Source organism: Xyrauchen texanus, chromosome 5 (genome assembly GCF_025860055.1).
Source record: "Xyrauchen texanus isolate HMW12.3.18 chromosome 5, RBS_HiC_50CHRs, whole genome shotgun sequence".
NCBI classification, from domain to species: Eukaryota; Metazoa; Chordata; class Actinopteri; order Cypriniformes; family Catostomidae; genus Xyrauchen; species Xyrauchen texanus.
The window spans coordinates 45,053,766-45,074,222 of record NC_068280.1 but is presented as its reverse complement, the minus strand read 5'-3'; the positions used below and the strand labels follow the sequence as shown (position 1 = coordinate 45,074,222).

The following is a 20,457-nucleotide window of genomic DNA, read 5'->3' as shown; positions in this document are numbered from 1 at the left end:
TGCAATTATCTAATCAACCAATCACATGGCAGTTGTTTCAATGCATTTAGGGGTGTGGTCCTGGTGAAGACAATCTCCTGAACTCCAAACTGAATGTCAGAATGGGAAAGAAAGGTGATTTAAGCAATTTTGAGCATGGCATGGTTGTTGGTGCCAGACGGGCCGGTCTGAGTATTTCACAATCTGCTCAGTTACTGGGATTTTCACGCACAACCATTTCTAGGGTTTACAAAGAATGGTGTGAAAAGGGAAAAACATCCAGTATGCGGCAGTCCTGTGGGCGAAAATGCCTTGTTGATGCTAGAGGTCAGAGGAGAATGGGCCGACTGATTCAAGCTGATAGAAGAGCAACTTTGCCTGAAATAACCACTCGTTACAACCGAGGTATGCAGCAAAGCATTTGTGAAGCCACAACACGCACAACCTTGAGGCGGATGGGCTACAACAGCAGAAGACCCCACCGGGTACCACTCATCTCCGCTACAAATAGGAAAAAGAGGCTACAATTTGCAAGAGCTCACCAAAATTGGACAGTTGAAGACTGGAAAAATGTTGACTGGTCTGATGAGTCTCGATTTCTGTTGAGATATTCAGATGGTAGAGTCAGAATTTGGCGTAAACAGAATGAGAACATGGATCCATCATGCCTTGTTACCACTGTGCAGGCTGGTGGTGGTGGTGTAATGGTGTGGGGGATGTTTTCTTGGCACACTTTAGGCCCCTTAGTGCCAATTGGGCATAGTTTAAATGCCACAGCCTACCTGAGCATTGTTTCTGACCATGTCCATACCTTTATGGCCACCATGTACCCATCCTCTGATGGCTACTTCCAGCAGGATAATGCACCATGTCACAAAGCTCGAATCATTTCAAATTGGTTTCTTGAACATGACAATGAGTTCACTGTACTAAAATGGCCCCCACAGTCACCAGATCTCAACCCAATAGAGCATCTTTGGGATGTGGTGGAACGGGAGCTTCGTGCCCTGGATGTGCGTCCCACAAATCTCCATCAACTGCAAGATGCTATCCTATCAATATTGGCCAACATTTCTAAAGAATGCTTTCAGCACCTTGTTGAATCAATGCCACGTAGAATTAAGGCAGTTCTGAAGGCGAAAGGGGGTCAAACACAGTATTAGTATGGTGTTCCTAATAATCCTTTAGGTGAGTGTATATACATAGTTTAGTTTAAACTAGGAGTAGGAGTAGCTCTCTCCTGGTATTCTAGAACTCCTTTGGTTTTAATGTCTGAGAACTAGAATCATTTATAGTATAGTTATAGCAGGTTTTATAATGATATGGCACATTGGATTCACCTCAGTACTTCTTTATAGTGCACATAAGTCTGCACTTTTGTAAATTACAATTAAAGAAGAATGGCTTAAATTTAACAGGCTCCAAGTTCACTAGAGGTAACACTAATCCCCCTAATGGTGACTTCACACAAATCACAACTATTAACCAGCTACAACAAAACAACTAAGATAGTCATAAGAATTAAAACTATATACAAATGATTTACATGTTCCCGTGTTTTGACCAAACATGCATCATTTATTAAAGCGCAAGTGCATATTAGTATTTTACTAATAGTATTTTTGAGTTTGTTGTTCTTGAAGCTAAATTAAAACAAAACGTATATATTTGACTTATGATTCCAAAATGTGACATTTCAACTGTAATTTCTAATGTTTAATTTGGACCACTTAAATGCCTTTATTAATAACAACTTTAGGGTTTAGAGAGTAATGATAACTTAATTAAAACTATCAAGGATAGTAAAAATTTAGCTGAAGTATGAGTAAACTATTTCATTTATTTATCTTATTTATTTATTTATTTTTGCAATTTTAGATAGTATTTCCAGTGTTTTTAAGGATATATTTACTGTAATTAATGCATGTATATTGCAATAATACATTTGTTCAAATACTTTAGGAAAATAGCTTTTGTGGACCATGGAAGAAATAAAATATTTGAACGAGACTATGGGAAGCATATTCCAAGATACTGACATCAGTCAATGAATAAGTAACCTGATATTATTGAAATATTTTTTTTCTACAGTCATTGCTATTCAGGCTAAATTTGTACATTTATTTTGATATATTTACCATTTAAACGGTGTGATCTATTTTAAGGTTTTCAGAAATCACTATAACGACTTTTTAGTCACCTTGGCAACAGTGATGGAGAGCGGCTGAGATGAACAGTATCTCGTGGTTTTGGCGCCACCTGTTGGACATTCTATCATTTTACTCTTAGCTCTTGCAGAGGAACGTGGATAAAATCATAAAAGATGATTGATACAAGTGTACATTGGAGCGCAACAGTGCCTTGCCACTTAGTTTCAGCCGTCTTGGTTCTGGAAGTATGTTTCCCATTCATTTTTTTTTTCCATTGCATTTCATAAAATCCTTCATAAAAGAGTTCTAAGCCATGAACCAATCCAACCAGCGTAAATCACAATGTTAAAAACAATTTTAAACACAAAGACAAAGGTACAAGACTGTAGTTATCATCTTCAATGAGGAAATGAGCTACAATCAACATGATCACATGGAAAGTCGACATGTTGTTTCCAAATGTTCCAGTACTTTTTCAACGGCCCCATTATGCAGAGGTACTGGTAAGCACCAGCGCCCATCAGACATTTTTGCAACAGTTCAATTGTGTGTACCTTCTGGCTGTGATGAGTCTGATAGTACATTGCATCTGCTGCATGGGAGAGCTGGGTTCTTTTCCAACATTGAAACCAGGAAGTAGTCACGTTTGCATAATCAGAGGTTCCATATTCCCTCTAACATTACATTTTTACTCCACTGACAGTTACATTTAAGGTTTTGGTTTTGGAGTTACAGATAAAAAATTACATTCCTCTTCACTGGCGTCCCTCTGTGGGAATTTTTACCTGGAAACTGGAGCTCACACTTGCCCATATGTTTAACAACAATTCTTCGCTTCAGCCACTGTGGGCAGTGCTTTGAAATTCGGTAAGCACAGACCAACTTAAAGGGTTAGGATCACCCAAATTTGAAAATTCTCTCATCATTTACTCACCCTCATGCCATCCCAGATGTGTATGACTTTCTTTCTTCTGCTGAACACAAAGGAAGATTTTTAGAAGAATATCTTAGCTCTGTAGGTGAATGGTGATCAGTCCTTTTTGATAGATAAAGTCAGCATAAACACAATCTATCATACTCCAGTGGTATAATCAATATCTGCTGAAGCAAACCAAACAGTTTTGGGTGAGAACAGACCAAAATGTAACTCCCTTGTTACAAAATGTAACTGTCACCTTGCTATATTACACCTCCTACAGCGACATCTACAGTGCATGCATCAAGCACTAGGAACTGTAATCAAGCTTGAAATAGTGATCATGGCTAAAGACTGTGCTGGCAAGATATACAGTGAAAAAGGAGTTATATATTCTCACCCAAAACCAACTGGATCGCTTTAGATGACATTGATTAAACCAATGGAGTCATGTGAATTACTATTATGCAGCCTTCATTTCCTTTTTGGAGCTTCAAAGGCCTGATCACCATTCACTTGCATTGTATGGACCTACAGAGCTGAGATTTTCTTCTAGAAATCTTTGTTTGCATTCTGCTGAAGAGAGAAAGTTATACACATCTGGGATGGCATGAGGGACCACTTTGTTCACAGCGATTCTCTGATTAGTGGATTGTTTCCCTTCACGATCATGGTTAGTGTAATTCATCACCAGAAATTCCACTATTGAACATGATTTTTTTTTTAAATGAAGAAGAAATTACACAGACTGATAGCTTCAACAGAAGCGTATACCTTGATTAACAATCTTAGAGCTCACAGTAGGTCTGTCTTGAAAGGTTTGTAAATTATCATTAAAATTATATTCCTCTATAGAGAAAACGAATGTGATTTTTACTTCAGGAACCAGACTGTTGCACTCTATGGTGCATTTTGATTTCAGTAGTATTCTACTTCCTGGGTCACCACTACTTGGGTTTGAAATGGGTAGCATCTTTTCCCATTGAAGGCCATTATCCTAAAGTAGCTGTGTATTCTAAAGAAATAAAATGCACCAGCTGAGCAACCGCCATTGAAATGTTTGGTTTTCATGTCTGAGAACTAGAATAAAAATGTATAGAAAAACGTATATTATGATATAAAAATGTCCTTTTTCAAAGATCTACTTGAGTGAAAGTAAAAGTACTTATTCGGTTGAATAAATCTTCTTACATAGGTTGTAGATTAATCATCCATGGATATAATCTTCCATAGAAAGGAGCTTAACAATAAACACTCCTGCACACATTGAGCTGAAAACGTGCAGTGTCATTTGCATAAAAGCACACACACCTTTAGGCTATTCTGATATTTCAAACAGATATTACTGATTTCCGTGACAAAATTATAAAGATGTTCATCAACATAAAATGTCAAGATAATTGAGGCAATTTTTGGAGTTCCCCAGATTGCCACAATGTACAAGGTGTCTTGATGAGCTCTTTCATGATGACTCCAGAACATTAGCATTGATGCTGAGTGCAACCCATAAGTTCCTATGAAGTTTAAAGACAGCCAGTTCCTCCTGTAAAACATCACAAGGACGAATATTTTGAGGCACTTAAAATATGTAGCGAAGTTCCACAATTAAATTCCACAGTATTTTGTATCTAAACAATTGGAGACAAGGATATTAAAGAATATATTATATGAAATGCATTGATATACATTAATGTGAAAACAACATTTGAAATAAGCATTAGCAACACCAAAATATAGTACTATTAATTATGTAAATAATGAAGCAAGCAGGTTACCACAGTTAAATTGTAACAGCAATACTTTCAGCAATACTACTTGATGCAAAACATGTCCATTTTTTTCAACATCAAGATTTTAGGTTAAAATGTAGATGCATTTATAATGGGAAAGTGTATGTGTTGGTCCTGTGAATGGTCACCATTTTTATTTTCAACATATTGCCTTTACTATCTCATTTTAAAATGCTCCTGTTAAAAAATTGGGCTTTTGGCCTTATTTCAGAGAAAAGTGCAAAAAGAAAAGTGGGTGAGAGGAATCAGGATTAGATTTACACTCACCAACCATTACGAACACCTGTATACCTACTTATTAATCTAAACAGCCAATCACATGGTAGCAGTACAATGCATAAAAGCATGCAAATACGGGTCAGGAGCTTCAGTTAATGTTCATATAAACCATCAGAATGGAGAATTAAATGTGATCTCAGTATTTTGACCGTGGCATGGTTGTTGGTGCCAGACAAGCTAGTTTGAGTATTTCTGAAACTGCTGATCTCCTGGAATTTTCATGCACAACAGTCTCTAAAGTTTACTCAGAATGGTGCCCAAAACAAAAAACATCCAGTTAGCGGCAGTTCTGCGGACAGAAATACCTTGTTGATGAGAGAGGTCAACAGAGAATGGCCAGACTGGTTTGTGCTGACAGAAAGGCTATGGTCACTCAGATAACCACTCTGTACAATTGTAGTGAGCAGAATAACATCTTAAAATGCACAACACTTCGAACCTTGAGACGGATGGGCTACAACTGCAGAAAACCACATCAGGGACATTATTAGACCACAGTGTTCCTAATAAAGTGCTCAACCAGTGTAGGTCAGGCTCCAACCTTGGTCTCCAAGATGAGCATTTAGTTCTTAAAGGAATATTCCAGGTTCAATAAAAGTTATGCTCAATCAACAGCATTTATGGCATAATGTTGATTACCACAAAAAAAAAAGAAAGAAAAAAAGTGTGATTTTAGTGTGATAAAATAGCTTACTAACATTTTCTGTGTAAAGTTATATCAAATTTTACAATGTTGGTGCCATGATGACGTAACTGGTAAACCTCGTTATCCTGGTAATTTGGCAGTACAACTTTACAGTTCAAACAACACACGAGTATTAACAGATGAATTCATGTAGCCTAAGTACTTTTATAGAATTCTAAGCGTTCATGTATGTCTTTAAACCCTCCAAGAATTGGCCCCATTCACTTCCAATGTAAGTAAAAGTACTCAAAAGTAGGCTACTCTATGTCAACAAATGTCAAACCAATTTTGTCACTTTAATCACTCGCACCAATTGACGACACCGTTATTAATTTAAATATGGACTGGTCTCATCCAAGATATACAGCCAAAATATTTCTCTCATTTCGCAATACAGTTCAAAACGACTGTGCAAAAGGGGGCGTGGTTAGAGTGTCACTAGACGCACCGCTGTCCGCGCGCTCCGGCACAACAGTCAGCTGGGGAGAGGCAGGCGTGTGCGCGTTCGCGTGCCGACCAACCGGGAAGCGAAGCTCAAACCGAGCAAGACCCCGTGCATCGGCGCAGTCTACAAGTCGGAGTCGAATCGCAGAGATTTGTACCCACTGTATCTATTCGACGTGCGGATTTTTAACGCTACCGTCACCATCATGGCCGACCCAGCGGTGCCATCGAACAGCGCTGATGAGGGTGAGGTGGGCGCGCGAGGTTTCGCCAGACAGGGCGCTTTGAGGCAGAAGAACGTGCACGAAGTGAAGGACCACAAGTTCATCGCGCGCTTCTTCAAGCAGCCGACCTTCTGCAGCCACTGCACCGACTTCATCTGGTAAGTCGGTGATACTATATTGGGGGGATGCGAGAGGTGATTTAGGGGGCAGCTTTGACGGTTGCGAAGGGCACAGGTGACTCACTTGATGCTCGTGACAGGAAAACCCCTCCTGACACAAACACACCAAAAGCGTCTGAACGCACTCAAACATCCGCAGTAGTGTCAACACTGAACAAAGACCCCGAGCGCAGACGGGAAAAGACATTTGCGCAACCAGCGACTCGGTACAACGAGTCCAACGCAATGCTGCAGTTCTGCACATCCCTAGAAGATGTTTATATTTCTGTGCAGTTACCAACAAAACACATTGTATGCATTTGGGTAATCTGTTGCACATCAATCTAGGCTCTGCAGTAAAAATAAATGTCAGTAGTATCATAAGAAACAACTCGCGCTACTATTAAACCATCATCTTTCTAGCTATGCATGTGCTGGTTTGCGGAATATGGCGCGTGTCTTGGTGCTGAGCGCATAGGAATGCATCCAGATTTGTTGTCTATGCTGTTTTATAGCTGTAGTCTCTCCTCTTTTGCAGGGGTTTCGGCAAGCAAGGCTTCCAGTGTCAAGGTAAGAGATTTGAGCGCTGAATGTCTGCGCATTTTCACTGGGTGAAACTGTTTTTGTTCTGTTACATGGTATCTGTGTCTGTTTCCCTGATTTTTGATTGTAGACAGTGTTGCAACAATAAGTGCAAGGCTTTTATTCTCTAAGCCTTTGCTTTTGGTGGGTTGAAGAAATTGGCTTTGACATTTGGTTTTGTGCTTCAATGCACATGCACCTAAGGCCCCTTTCCCTTTATGCATGTACAGAGTGAACATTCAGGTATGAAATACAAATATTCAAGCATTGATGAGTGGAGTGAAATGTCAGAGTCTGAACTGTTATTATACTAGAGATATGACAACAGTTTCCTGAACACATCACCTCCTACTCGCATCATTAATGGGCAGTTAAAAAAGCATTATCATCATCCACAGATATTACATCACATTGATGATTGCTACACTACATACATTGGAGGGGATACTAGGGCTAGTTGGCATCCTTTTTAATTATGTATAGACCTTGACTGCAAAAAAAAAAGCTAGAGAATATTTATTGGCCAGTAAAATATAAAACAAAAATATATTCTATGGTGGGGCATGTTATCACTTTATATTTGGTTGTAAGTTGTCACGAGCCTGCTGTTTGACTCTGATTTGAGTCAACATATCATTGAGTTTTTCACAACATATCATTTTACAATGTATTAGAGGCTATTGAAATGATTTCCAGCTACATTAAAACAATTATGAAATGCAAAACTATTAATTAAAACATAAATAATGGAAAAGATGACATGCAAAAATATCAAAACATTGCCCTGGCCAACAAATATGGAAATCGCTGTCAATTGTAAAAAAATAAATAAATATCAGCATATAAAACAGATGTAACAACATGCTCTGACCCAACATTTACAGTAAGTAATCTTGTTCTAAGAACACAGTTCAAGTTTTCAGTTAAAAGCAACATTGAGGATGAAATATGCAGAATTGCAGCTGGATTTTACTAAAGAGATAGTTCAACCAAAACAGAAAATTCTCCTATCATTTACTCACCCCCATGCCAGCCCAGATGCGTATGACTTTCTTTCTTCTGCTGAACACAAACAAAGATTTTTAGGAGAATATCTCAGCTCTGTAGGTCCATACAATGCAATGAGATCCAAATGGGATATCGTTGAATGGGATCCAAAATGTTGAAGCTCCAAAAACCACATAAAGGCTACATAAAAGTAACCCAATAAGACTCCAGTGGTTTAATCAATGACTTCTGAAGCGAGCCAATCAGTTTTGGGTGAGAAAAGGCCAAAATCGAACTCCTATTTGACTATAAATTTTGACATCAGCAGTATCCTTGGCGAACATGATTTCAAGCTCAAGACATTAGCGGCATCTAGTGCCCTGCACATGCGTAAAGCTCTAGGAAGAGTAATTGAGCTTGAAATCATGATAGCGCCTAGAGACTGCAATGGCAAGGTGTACAGCGAAAACTGAGCTACATTTTGGTCTGTTCTCACCCAAAATCGATTGGATCACTTTAGAAGATGTATATTAAACCACTGGAGTCATATAGATTACTTTCATCCTGCTTTTATGTGGTTTTGGAGCTTCAAAGATCTGGTCACCATTAACTTGCATTGTATGGACCTATAGAGCTGAGATATTCTTCTAAAAATCTTTGTTAGAGTTCTGCAGAAGAAAGAAAGTCATACATATCTAGGATGGCATTATGGTGAGTAAATGATGAGAGCACTTTCGTTTTTGGGTGAACTATCCATTTAAGTAAGCCTGCTTGTAGTATATCATGCCCAGTCAAGCAGGTTTTCAGGCTGTGCTGTACACACTATTTCTGGACTTTTACAGAAAATTGTCCCACATATCCGGGTACAACTGACAGCTGCATATGCTTTAAACATTCAGCACAGTGATTGTGTCTGCATTTTTATTTGGTATATGGTATGGCTTTGGCATTCAAACTTCAAAAAAATGAAGATTTTAATCTTATTGGTGACATGCTATGCATAACACCACTACTGTGAGACTGAAACTGTCATCTGTGCGTTTTAACACAAATGGCCTGCTCAGAAATAACGCCTCGCTCCTGTATTTTCTTCCTCCACATGGTCTCCAACAAATTTATGGAATTAATTAGTATATTTTATCACGCATCGCAGAGCAACTCTCTTCAACTTTCTTCTCTTTTCACTCTCTAATGTGCATAACTTTTGCAAAATAATGCAAACCGGCTTTGATTGGCTTCCTAAATATTTCCCTACACTAGCCGTTCATTTTCTGATAACATTTTCCTCTGGCAACAATTTTATGAAAGCCTGTCATCATGAGTTCTTTGATTTGTCTAATTTGAATATATGTCTCTCTCTTCCTGATACAGTGCATATTTGGCATAGTACCAATTTTAACTCACTGACATATTGCATAATCAACAGTTTGAGGGCATTTATTTTTTCTTCTTGTGTATTAAAGTAATGGAGCAGAAGAACATATCCACTGTGTTTATACTGTATATTCACAGTACTCTGGGAGAGCCAGTTTAAGCAGCTGCTGATGCAGCAGCGATATGGTAGCATTCATTTATGATGTTGATCATTTACTATGTGGGCACACACACAAACATACTTACAAGAAATAAAGATCAACGAAACAGTGCATACAGACCTCTGTCTAGTTCATATTTTCATACACGCATACACACACAGTCTGCACTTTACATTATGCACTAATTACATTTCTTATTTGACAATAATAATTGTCATAATTTGTTTGTTTGTTCATGTGGGCATTTAAGGAGATTAGCTGAATTTGTAAGACTCCATGAATTCAAACTGGAGTTGTGTGGCTTTTAATCCATGTCTGTTATATTGGAGGTCATCTCTATTCGTTAGTGTACTCCTAGAAGTTGAAATAAATGAACTTTTAGATCATTTAAACATGATTTTTAAAAAAACTTTTTTTAAAATCCAAAAAAGCTCATTTTAATAGATTATATTTACACATCCATGAGTCCCATCTCTTATATATAATGATGTTTACATGCTCATGTTTCAACTCTTGTTTGTGTACGAGTTTGTAAGGGGAAGTGAGGGTAGAAGTGAAAAAGAAAAAGTTACATCAAGCATTAAGAGAGTAGGCCAGAGCTTTTTTCCCTGACCTATTTCAGGTAACAAAGGGATGTGTTCGATTACAAGCACAACAGCTATATTTACCATTTAATTTTACTGGCAAATACTTTTAGACTTAGACTGAGGTGAAGAGAGTGTGGTGGTGAAAAGGAAGAGGGAGATAATGCAAACAAGAGGCTTAACTGAAAGCTACCTTTGATGTTGAACCTAGCTAACAGAGAAAGACAATAGAAAATGCACAAAAAATACTTTTAATAATGGCATTTTTACCTATACACCCAGTCATAATGCTTTCTTTTTTTTCATTATGCCAGCATTTTAAAGTCATTGTAATGCTGCAAGTCATGTTCATGTAAATGTAAAAACCAAGCAGGTAGGTTTGTATTAAATGACTGCGGATTAAAACGTAATGGAACTGTACCAAAATGTGATGTTTGAATATACTGGTTTTTAGGACTGAAACGATTAGTCGACGTTATCTACAACGTCAACAATAAAAAAATTGTCTACAAAGATTTTTGTTGTCAGATAGTCGTTTGATCTCATTTAACATAGCATGAGATCACATTAAACTTTAACGATAATGCGCGAGAGCAGCACCGCAGTTCGCGTCTGACTGAGGAGAGGAAGAGAACAGCTCACTGTCCAGATGCACTCCAAACCTTCCAAACAGCTTCAGGTGATGTAGATCGCAACGTATGAGGGAATTATAATGCAAAAATATAAAATAAGTAAATACAGAAACACTCTCGTTGTGGAGTATTGGAGCTGGAACAAAACTTGCATTTTGAGCGTCTTTAAAGGAAACAGCCCAGCGTTACATCTTATATACAGTTATATTTAATGTGTTATAGCTTTATTAAAGTTCAAATAATATGGAAGCAGATCATGTAAATGACATCAAGCTCCAAAATGGGCATTTCTCTGTGCGGTCAGTGCCTCTTCTATGAGTTGCGCTTAATGCAGCTAGATTATAACGTGATGGCTCACGACTTACTGAATCATAATATATATGTCACTGTGTGTTTCTTATCATGAAGAACGATACGCAGCTTTATTAATGAGAGAGAATTAGTTTTTTTGTGAGTTAAAGTTGGATTGAACTAAACAGAGAGGTGAGAGAGGGTAGTCTTTGCCCCATTATACAAAATATATTTATTATTTGTTTTAGCTTGTTTTCCAATAAAAATATCTAAAACTCCTTTAAAACAATGTACATTTTCTTTAGCTGCTATACTGTAGAAGACATTTTCTCATCAACAAAATGTTTTTTGTTGAATATAATATAAAAAATACAAATATTTTAAAATATCTAAAAATCCTATAAAAAAGATGCATTCACCAGAGAAGCTGCATATAAGATATGTAGTCTTGCTTTTTAGAGAATAAATCTTGAATATAAGTATATTTTGTCTTTACTGCACTCGCAGAAGTGAAAAAATACACGTATACAAAATCCACTTATATTTAAGATACATTCTCTTAAAGCAAGTCTGGTTTTTGATACACCGTCTGGTGCACCTGGACATATCATCAGTGATGTAACCTAGGATCACGGGGGGTTTCGGGTCTTTCAACAATCAGACCCCCTCCCCTAGGCGACCCAGCCGGGGTGATCAAGTCCCAGCTTATGTCCAGGTGGCGCTACTACCCTACACGCCATGCCTCTCCTCTCCTGATCCACAGCCACCTTGATGCTACTTCTGCAGCATCAGTGGCCAACTTGATGGCCCTTCGCTGACTCGCCCCTGTGATGCCAAGCATTTTGTAGGCCCTGCAAAGGGAATGGCCCACAAAACCTCGACATCCCACTTCGACAGGTTGGCATATTGCCCGCCACCCATTGCTCCGGCAACCCTCCACAAGCTGGGAGTACTTTGCCCTCTTTCTTTCGTTGGCCTCCTCCATACGGTCCTCCCAAGGCACTGTTAACTCTAAGAGAATCACCTGCTTGGAGGCCTCTGAGGTGAGCACAATGTCAGGCCTTAATGTTGTTATGGCAACTGCTTCAGGGAACTTCAGCTGCTTGCCCAGATCAACTGCCAGCTCCCAGTCGCGCGCCGTTGCCAACAGGCCAGAAGAGGTCCCCGGGCAGCTGGTATTGACTTCTCCCCAGCTCTGACAAAGGCTGTGGTCTTCACTGGGCGAAGGCTCTTGCTGTGGCTAATTCCACTGCAGATAGAATCCGCTACGGCTTTTAGGACCTGGTCATGCCGCCAGCGGTAACGCCCTTCGCCCAGGGCTTTTGGACAGCAGCTCAGGATGTGTTCCAACGTTCCTCTCCTCTGGCATAGGAGGCATGCTGGTGTCTCCACCTTTCCCCAGGAGAAGAGGTTGGATGGACTTGGCAACACGTCATAGACCGCCTGGATCAGGAATTTTATCCTGTAGGGTTCAGCCTTCCAAAGCTCAGTCCATGTGACTTTGCGCTCCACTGTTCACTCCCATCTTGTCCAGGCGCCCTGTTGCCGCATCCCAGCCATCTGGCAAGCTCGTTTCTCCTCAACTCCTGCACGCACCTCCTCCAGGATCAGGGACCTCCTCTCTTTCCCTTCTACCTTGTCATAGCAAGGAGTTCTTCTGCTGCCCAGGCCAGCTCTCCCATGTGCCACTGAGCCCACCAACACCCTTTGCCGTAGCCTTGACTCTGCGTCGTCCACTGCCACGGCAGCCCTCCACTTCCGCCCTGTCCTGACCTCAATCCCAGCCTGGGCAACCTTTGGATCACTGGAATCCCGATACTGTAAGACCTCCCTGGACCGCGTCACCATGAACTCCTCGCTCAGGCTGCTCATGGGAAGCTTCAGCTTGTTGTTCTGCCCATATAGTGCAATGCTACTCAGGCTTCGAGGCAGTCCCAGCCACCTGCGCAAAAACCTGCTAATCCTCATCTCAAAGCCTTCCACCGTTGAAATGGGGACTTCATACACCAGGAGGGGCCAGAGGATCCGAGGGAGGATGCCATGCTGGTAAATCCAGGCCTTGAACTTGCCAGGAAGGCCAGACTTGTCCACCGCGGACAGCCAGGTCTCCAGGTCTTGGTTGGTCGCTTTTGTGGAAGCTACATCTCTCAGGCTACAATTGAACACCTTCCCCAGGCTCTTCACAGGTTCCTCTGTCAGTGATGGTATCTTGGTGGTGCCAAGTGAGAAGAGGAACTTGTCAGTGACCTTCCCTTTCTTCAGCACGAGGGACCTTGACTTAGCCGGCTTGAAGTTCATGCGAGCCCAGGACATCAGCTCCTAGAGGCCGTTCAGGATCCACCTGCAGCCTGGGACAGATGTTGTGGTCACTGTCAGGTCATCCATGAAGGCTCGGATGGGTGGCTGTGTAACTCCAGACTTCGAGAGGGGCCCCCTGCACTGCATCTCCGCAGATTTCACCAGCATGTTCATGGCGAGTGCAAAAAGGATGACTGAGATTGTACAGCCAGTGATGATTCCCTTCTCAAGCTTGTGCCAGTCTGAGGTTGTTGTTCCCGGAGGAGACTCTCATATGGAAGTTGGTATAGTAGTCCAGGATGAGGTCTCTGAACTTCTTCGGGGTATAATGCCGGTTCAGCGCCTCTTCGACCAGTTTATGGGGTATGGATCCATAGGCATTTGCGAGGTCCAGCCACAGCACAGCCAGGTCCCCCTTGTTCTCCCTGGCTTCCCTGATAAGCTGAGTGACCACACCTGTATGCTCCAGACATCCAGATACCTCTGGGATTCCTCCCTTCTGGACTGCTGTATCGATGTAGGAGTTCTTCAGGAGGTAGTCTGTCAGTCGCCTGGAAATTAGGCTGAAGAAAATCTTTCCTTCAACATTCAGCAGTGAGATGGTCCTGAACTGCTCGATCTTCTGAGACTTCTCCTCCTTCGGGATCCACACACCCTCTGCCTGTCTCCACTGGTCTACTACCTTTCCCCTCCTCCAAATCACCTTCAGGATCTTCCAGAGTCTGTGGAGTAGTCTTGGACAGTTCTTATAAACCTTATACGGTACTCCACTGGGCCCTGGAGCGGAGTTTGCCCTTGCCCTTCTAACCACCTCCTGGATCTCCTTCCAGCCTGGCTCTTTCCCGTCAAAGTCCATAGCCTAAATATATTATATGTTGCTTCAAGTAAATGTATCTTGTTTTAAGGATTTTTAGACTATTTTAAATGGAAAACAAGACAGAAAAACACTTTTCTTTATTTTTTTGCAGTGAATTGTTTTACTGAATTAAACTTAATAAAAATATTTATTTCCCTTTAATTCAGTGAATTTATTTTTAAAAGATGATTTGGTCCTCTTTATTGTTAGTAAACACGTTTAATACAACCTTTTAAGTTGAGGCACAAGCTGTATAATCGGTTAAGAGCTAATGATTAATCATTGCAATAATCACCGAATAGTCAAATAATAGTTCTTATAATTGTTCGATTAATCGATTATCAAAATAATTGTAAGTTGTAGCCCTACTGGTTCTACAATATGTAACACAATATCATTTTTATCATTTCAAAATTGCTACCCATTTTTGTTATCAATGCTGTTTTCATTTATTGCATGTACACTTATAGTTTAAAAATGTGCATATACTTTCAGTGGTGTCAAGAGAGTGCTGCATATCTGATTCTGCTTGGCTGATACTTAAAGGCACAGTTCATCCACAAATGAAAGTCTAATCATTTACTCACTCTTGTGTTGTTCCAAACCCATATTATTCTCTTTTTCTTCTTCTGCGGAACAGAAAAGTAGTATTTTTTTTAATTAGCTGTGATTTGGTCACATTGCATGATCGCATTTTTATGTTATTGATTGTAACATAAAAAATGTGTATGCATAAGATGCGCTTTGAAGTTGTGGGAATTGAAGCGGGATTGCTTCTCTGAAATTCCACCAAGGGGAGCTATGGCACGCAACAGTCTAGTTCCGAAATATAAAATCGCAATCATTTTCTTCATAGCTGAATTTAATTTTAACGATAACTTTTAAAGACAAACCTACCGTGAGCTCTGAGGTTGTTGATGGTATATGCTTCTGTTAAAGCCATCAGTTTGGATTAAATAACAACATTTAAAAATGTGTTTTAAAATGGAATTCCTGGTTAAGAACTACAGTATCCATTATCTTGCTGAGAAAGATCCACCAATCAGAGAATCAAAGCCAACAAAGAGCACTAAAAGACCTCTGCAGCGACTTCCATTAAGCACTGCGTATAATGTATTGTTTCTATAATTATAATGAATAGTTTTAATTGTTGTATTGTTTTAAATTCAGTTACGTCTTTTGTAATGCTTCAGGGGATTGTACTTGTAGTCATGTCATTTGTAATGTTGTGATTGCCCTCGGAGCTGGTTGGATTTGTTCATGGCTTAGAACTCTTTTAAGAAGAATTTTATTAAAAAACTTATGGTACAAATAAATGAGAAAAATACTTCTGGAGCTAAGGCAACTGAAAAAGAAGAGTTGCACTGTTGTGCTCTATAGACGGCATTATGTATAATATTGTCATTTTAGTCAACTACGGTTATTGCAGAGCATCACTTTAAAGAGAATCTTGCTGAGCATGTTTGTTAATGTTATTTAAACTGTTCTGTTTATAGCTACCTGAGTAATTGCGCACACATGAGTAATGAGGTTTGTCACAGTAACACAAGAATGCTTGTTAAGAATTTACAAAAGGAATGCACATTTGTAACGTGTTGGCCAAGCAAGACTTTCACTGTATGCTTTGCACTCAGGCACACAACTTAAGTTTTTCCTTCTAAAATTGGGCTATGTCAGAGCTGTGGCATAGTCGGTAGTCCTCCTGACATGCCATTGACTCACAGGGACAACCCCTCCCTAATTTTCCTGTCTTCTTTGCTGTCTAGTAAAAATAAAGGCTAAAAAGCAATGAACATTGCTTAGAAGGTTTTAAAGGGACAGAGACAAACTGATTGCAGCTACAGAGCCCCTTCATCACTAACTGCATGAACCCTCTGTAATCACACCTCTCTAATGACTGGAGGGCAATAATTGAACAGAATGATCTTATTTATAATGAACTTGACTCTAATTAAGATGCATGTAGCTGTGGGATTTCCATTTTGAGATTCCATAATGAATGAGTGTAAAGGCCTAATTTTGCCATTTGTGCACAGTTTGAATATGCTGCGATTATGAGTAGTGCTTGCTAGGACAAGCATCAAAATCACTATTACATAAAGGCACGGTCACATTTACCTTTGTATGCAAAATTCCGCGAATGTTGAGCGCATAGGAAACCAGCAAAAAAAGGAAATGCCAAGCAGCCTCGTTGTAATGCTACACTTAAAACTCTGTGAGAGTGATGTTAAAAATAAACTCGCAGCCAAAACGGTATCCTTGTCCACTGTGAATATTTAGAGTAGCTCTGTACGAAGCACCGCCCATGCAGAGGTCACTGCCAAACCAAGCAACATCCTATTGGTCAACATGGGTACTCCACACAAAATCTGTGAGGGCAAATTGTTCGCCACCGGAATTCCATAGAGCGACATTCATAATCGTGCGGATTCCCATTAAGATGGGAATTTCGCCCGTGGAATTTTGCAGAGTAAAGGTAAATGTGTCTGCGCCAGAAGTATAACATTTTTGTGGACTGACTTGTAAAAATGGAGTTCCCTTTTGTTTTGTTGTTTGTTGACGAGGGATAGGAATCTAAAGGAATTGAATGATTCCGATTCCTCTTAACGATTACAGTGCCTTAATGATTCCATTAACGATTCTTGTATTTATTTTGTGAAGAAAATGTTTGAAAATACGAAGTCTAATTTTGAATATTATTAATTAATTGAATTTATAAATAAGTTATTGGAACAAAACTCATGTTTATCTTACAGTCATCCAGTAATTACTCTGATTTAAGTCTCTCAAGCCTCAAAAACACATACAGTTAACAATTCTTGGTTCATTTTAAGTTGGAAATGAATCAATTGCAGTTGAGTACTTTTGTAATTTTTTTTATTATTCACTAAACGAACTGGCGGAAAAGAAACTATTCGTTTTGGGAGGTAGTACTGTATATATATATATTTTTTTTTTGTGTAGATTCAATAAAATCGACTTGAACTATATTGGCCACACTGTAGGTTTCACACTCTATATTCAAAAGAACTGGCTAATAAGAGTCATTAGTTTGGGAGTCGTACTACATTGGGTTGCTTTTCCCAAAAGTATTGCAAGCTTAAGTAGATCGTAGAAACTATTGGCGCCAATGTTCTCTACGATCAACTTAAGCTTGCAATGCTTTTGGGAAAGCAGCCCAGCTCACGCTGTAGGTTTCGCACTGTAGATTCAAAATAACCAGCTCAAACGAGTCATTTGTTTGGGAATCATACTACACTAGTCACACTATATGTTTTGCACTGTAGATTCAAAAGAGACGGATCGCAATTCGGGAATCATACTACACTGGTCACAATGTAGGTTTCGCACTATAGATTCAAAAGAATCCACTCATTCGGTCAGGAATTGGATTACACTGGTCACGTTGCATGTTTTGCGCTGTATTTTCAAAAGAACTAGCTCATACGAGTCATTTGTTCAGGAATCAGACTACACTGGTCAGGCTGTATGTTTCCATTGCAGATTCAAAAACACTGGCTCATAAGTGCAATTTTTTTGGTAATCAGTCTACACTGGTCGTGCTGTATGTTTCATGCTGTAGTACAAGAATGCACGTTTGAGAACTGTTAATGTAACCGAAAGCCATAAAAAACATCCAATTCCAGTATTTAAAAAAATGAAACCGGTTCTGAATAAGAAACCTATTGTTGACATTATCAGAATCATCAACATTATTCTAGGAAATCTAGGAACAATTAATCCATGGTTAAGTGGCAAGTTCCTGGGTAAAATAGGGTTTAGAAGTTTTTGATGCCCTAAGGAATCACACACATATCTGGGTAAGTGTTTGCCAAAGCAGCTTTTCCTTTGCTGCTGTACCATATTTAAGTGTTTGAGAAGAACAAAAGGTCAAACATTTAAGTACTGAACAGGTCTGAACTTGCTTAGCTACCAAAGAAAACATGTCTGTGACATCATGGATGAGAAGTGTGTCCTATCATAACAATACACAAATGTGTGCATGTTTATAATGGTTAGATTGTCAAGAGTTAATCCAAGACAGGCTATAAACTTGACATTTAACGGAGAGAACCGTTCCACCCTCTTTAACCCTTAAGTCTTGTTGCTAGGCAACAGCTGACAGATTATGGAGGGAATGTCCTGGAATGCTTCTCTGTAAAAGGGGCAGGGTTAGACAGAATAGAATAGACTGTTAGCACATTAAGGGGAGATCCTTTGGCCACAGTGTGGGCGGCTGTAACTCGACCATCCTACCTCCTCCTTCGTATAACCAACATTGAATTCCTGTGGTTGGAAAATCAATGTGGGCTAGATTAGAAAGATTTACCATGTGTGTGTGTGCATTTGGTTCTCTCCCTTTTACATCTGTCTTTGTATATATGTCTACCTGGTCTGTCAGGTCCGACAAGGTATTAAAAGAAAATGCACGTAAATACGTGTGTATCAGATGGATAGGTAGAGAGAGTTTGCAGAAAAATCACAGATCGCATCAGTTGCCATTTGAGTTGTCAACCTCATAAATAATTTCTGAAACAATGCATATTTAATAGTCTGGTTAATAATAAATGCAAGAGATCCCCTGTGGTTAATGATCATTAATTTCTAGTTTTGTGTTGTGTGTATGTACTGTATCTGATTGATGTTGATTCTTTATTGCTGTCAAGTCAGTTTTATTTACATTGCACTTTTCACAATATAGAAAATACTTCCTCTTAATAGGGTTCTTTGAAAAGACATCTTTACTACAAGTCTGAGGTCAGAAGGGTGAGGACACATTCAATAAAGGATTAGATTTCAGCCGAAGTCAGTTATAGACAGGATGTGTCACACTTGAGGGCTTCTGGTTTTTATGAATAATAAATAAAAAATAATATAATTATTACCATAGTAGTTGGTATGTTATTAAAATATACCAATCACTTTCCTGAAACAATAGGATACAGCTCTGAAAATTGCATTCTTTTTAGTTAACCAAGTGTGTGACATTTCGATCTTCTGTTGGTAACATACGAATTTGCTGGGTTCACCAAACTTTTAAGCGCAGTGGAATGCAAAATTTCTTCATATGAGCTAGCGTTTCCGTTCACCAGAGTTCAGATGCGCATGAGTGGAATTGACTGGAGCGCGAAGTGTAGTGTGACTGCGAGAGTAGAGATAGAGTTTGTGTTTGTTCTATTCTTTTAAGCAGACCCAGACAAACCCAGTACTTTTATTTATTCACATTTTTTCATCTAATTTTACTTTGGAGACAAAGTTGTGGCTTTTATATCTAGATATTAGTGTAATCTTAAAAGTTGATCAAATCAGCTTCTAACAGATATATGTATTTAAAGTAATTCTCTTCCTGAAAACAAAATGTGAAACACAACTTGAGTTGTCAGAGTGAAACACTCCATGCAGTGAATGGTGACTAGGGCTGCCTTTCTGATTTTGTGAATGATATCTCATTTTGTGTTCCGACCAAGAAAGAAATTAATACAAGTTTGGACCAACATGAGGGTCACCTTTAGTTTAGAAAAAGAGTTTTGAAGGCACATTGTGATTGTACATAACCTCAGAAGGTGTGGTCTATTGTTTAACTATTATACAGTAGTAAGTAATTGGGCAATTAGAGACATAAGGCAATTCAAATGGTTAGAACATGATGCTTGGCTCAGGTCCACATTGTTACAGATATACTTAGACTACATTAAAACATGTCATTTTTGTAATGATGTAAAGGTTATTTACACATCAATTCTTTTCATTTGTTGATTAACTGATAGTTTTGTCTTTGTATGCAAATTCATTATGAAATGTAGTCTAGAGGGTTAAAGGTCGTTGTGAAACAACATATCTAAACCAGACCGATACTATTGATGTCATGTTCTCTTTGAACTGAATAATTTTGGTTGCAACTTTATATATATATATATATATATTAGGGGCAAAATTGTGTAACAGTCGTAAATGTAAAAAAAAAAATGTATAGACATTATTTTGACACAATAAATATTTTAATTGTTTATGTTTCATGCACTTAATAATTTGTATTTTTATAGTCAAAATGTATTGTGTCATATTG

The 20,457-nt window shown here is 39.0% G+C and overlaps 1 protein-coding gene across 1 annotated transcript in view; it reads left to right on the top strand.

The window, feature by feature from the left end:
* The first annotated feature begins 6,260 nt into the window (after positions 1-6,260).
* Positions 6,261-20,457, top strand: part of prkcba (protein kinase C, beta a) — a 43,500-nt gene continuing 29,303 nt past the window's right edge. Inside the window, exons 1-2 of the mRNA XM_052126574.1 lie at positions 6,261-6,625; positions 7,164-7,195. Coding sequence (XP_051982534.1) covers positions 6,450-6,625; positions 7,164-7,195 — 208 coding nt within the window. The 5' untranslated portion in view covers positions 6,261-6,449. The remainder of the gene's footprint in view (positions 6,626-7,163; positions 7,196-20,457) is intronic.